At 54.4% G+C, this 1720-nt stretch overlaps 1 protein-coding gene across 1 annotated transcript in view; it reads left to right on the top strand.

The window, feature by feature from the left end:
- LOC104123169 (proton-coupled amino acid transporter 1) overlaps positions 1-1720 on the top strand; it is a 16787-nt gene that overhangs the window by 2059 nt on the left and 13008 nt on the right. Inside the window, exons 5-7 of the mRNA XM_009635393.2 lie at positions 6-63; positions 301-396; positions 1139-1223. Coding sequence (XP_009633688.2) covers positions 6-63; positions 301-396; positions 1139-1223 — 239 coding nt within the window. The remainder of the gene's footprint in view (positions 1-5; positions 64-300; positions 397-1138; positions 1224-1720) is intronic.

Genomic DNA, 1720 nt, shown 5'->3' with positions numbered 1-1720 from the left:
GGGAGTCGTGGCCGTGCACTGCATGGGCATCCTGGTGAAATGTGCCCATCACTTCTGCTACAGGTAAGGAGTAACTCCCCTTCTCAGCCCTGCTGCTCCTATGGCTCTTCCTTCCTTCCCAACAAGCCCTGTTGTTTCTCTGAAGCCTCCCAGCGGCGAGTTGCTTGTGTCAAAGCCTCAGTCGGGAGCTGCTTCTGTGCTCTTTCACAGGAACTGTTTTCCCATTAATGTAATCGCTTGCCTTGGGAACCAGCGGATGGGGCTGATGTGACGTCCCTTTTCTCTCTCTTCTCTGAACAGGTTCCAGAAGCAGTTTGTGGACTACGGGGGTGCTGTGATGTATGGGCTGGAGTCAACTCCCAGTGCATGGCTGCGGACACATGCCATCTGGGGAAGGTACCTGTTCCCCTGCTCCAGGCGGGGGGGCTTGTCTTTGAGCCCAGCGTGTGCTGCAGCGGGGACAGAAGAGCCAGCTGGTCTCTGAGCTGTGTTGGCAGATGAGCACAAGTGACATAAAATGTTATTTGGCTCACCTGCCCTGAGTGCTCGATGTCCCCTGGGGGGTAATGTTGAGGTCTTTGACCCAGTCCTGTCCCCAACCACATGTAGTTTGTGCTAAAGGGCTGGGAGAAGTAAGTCTCTGCAGCATAACAAAGGGGTAAATAACACGTACTGCAGTGCTGGCCCATCTTGTTAGACACTGAGCATGTCTAGTGGTTGCTCCCAGGCACGCTACCAGCCCTGTGGATGTCCCACATCGCATTGTACAGATGTTGTGTACAGATGACATCGCACATCAGATGCTGGGAACACCCACCTATTCCTGTGTCCAGGGAGCGTTGTCTCCAGCTGTGACAATTCAGCAGCAGACTGGAGATGCTAAACTCAAGGGGTTGACTTTCCTCCTGAGGCTGGTCCTGACCCTATGGAGGGGATGGGAGGGGGAGATAGGGGACCCTGAGGTCTGTGACATTAGATTGAGCATTGAGGAGAACCAACCTGGGCGTGCTCTGACCTGCACACCTCCACCCCTGGGGAGAGCAGCATTGCTGCAGTGTGCAAGTGCAGCCACAAGCAACCCAAGTGGACTCTTATTTCTGTATGGCCTGGCTAACAAGTGGTCTTTTTTCTTTTCTAGGCGTGTAGTGGGACTTTTCCTGATCATCACTCAGTTGGGTTTCTGCTGCGTGTACTTCGTCTTTCTAGCTGACAATCTGAAACAGGTTAGACTTACCCCCTCCTTCGTGAGCGAGGGGAAGGCGAGAGGGGGTGTGGAGGTGCCGGGGTTGTTCTCAGCTCCTGTGTCACAGCCCTGTTCCCCACCAAAGGTCTGCTTTCCATAGCTGATGCTGCTCAGGAACGCACTGCTCCTCTGCCTGGGTATTTTGGAGGGTTGGTTTTCCCGTTCCAGCAGGGCAGGTTTGTCTGAGAATCCCTGTGAGTTCGCTCCACGTGCAGAGGCGCTGGAGCCATCCGTGTCGCCCAGGGGGAGCGGGGCCGTTCCCAGTGAGGGAAGGCAGGAGAGTGGTGACAGCAGAGGGACTGTGCCTTTGATGTCCTGCCCACCTCAGTTAATTGGTTTATTGATGCCCTGTGTAGATGGTAACGCATGGGTACTGGGACCTGCCGTGAACCTCTTTTCTCCCTTTCTTAGACCTGTTTGCGTTCCAGTTTCTTGCATCATCCCGTGGATCTGGAGCTTAATTGCATCTTTAGGGAA

Source organism: Egretta garzetta, unplaced genomic scaffold (assembly GCF_000687185.1).
Source record: "Egretta garzetta isolate BGI_Z169 unplaced genomic scaffold, ASM68718v1 scaffold270, whole genome shotgun sequence".
Taxonomy (NCBI): Eukaryota; Metazoa; Chordata; class Aves; order Pelecaniformes; family Ardeidae; genus Egretta; species Egretta garzetta.
This window is presented reverse-complemented; position numbering and strand designations above follow the sequence as displayed.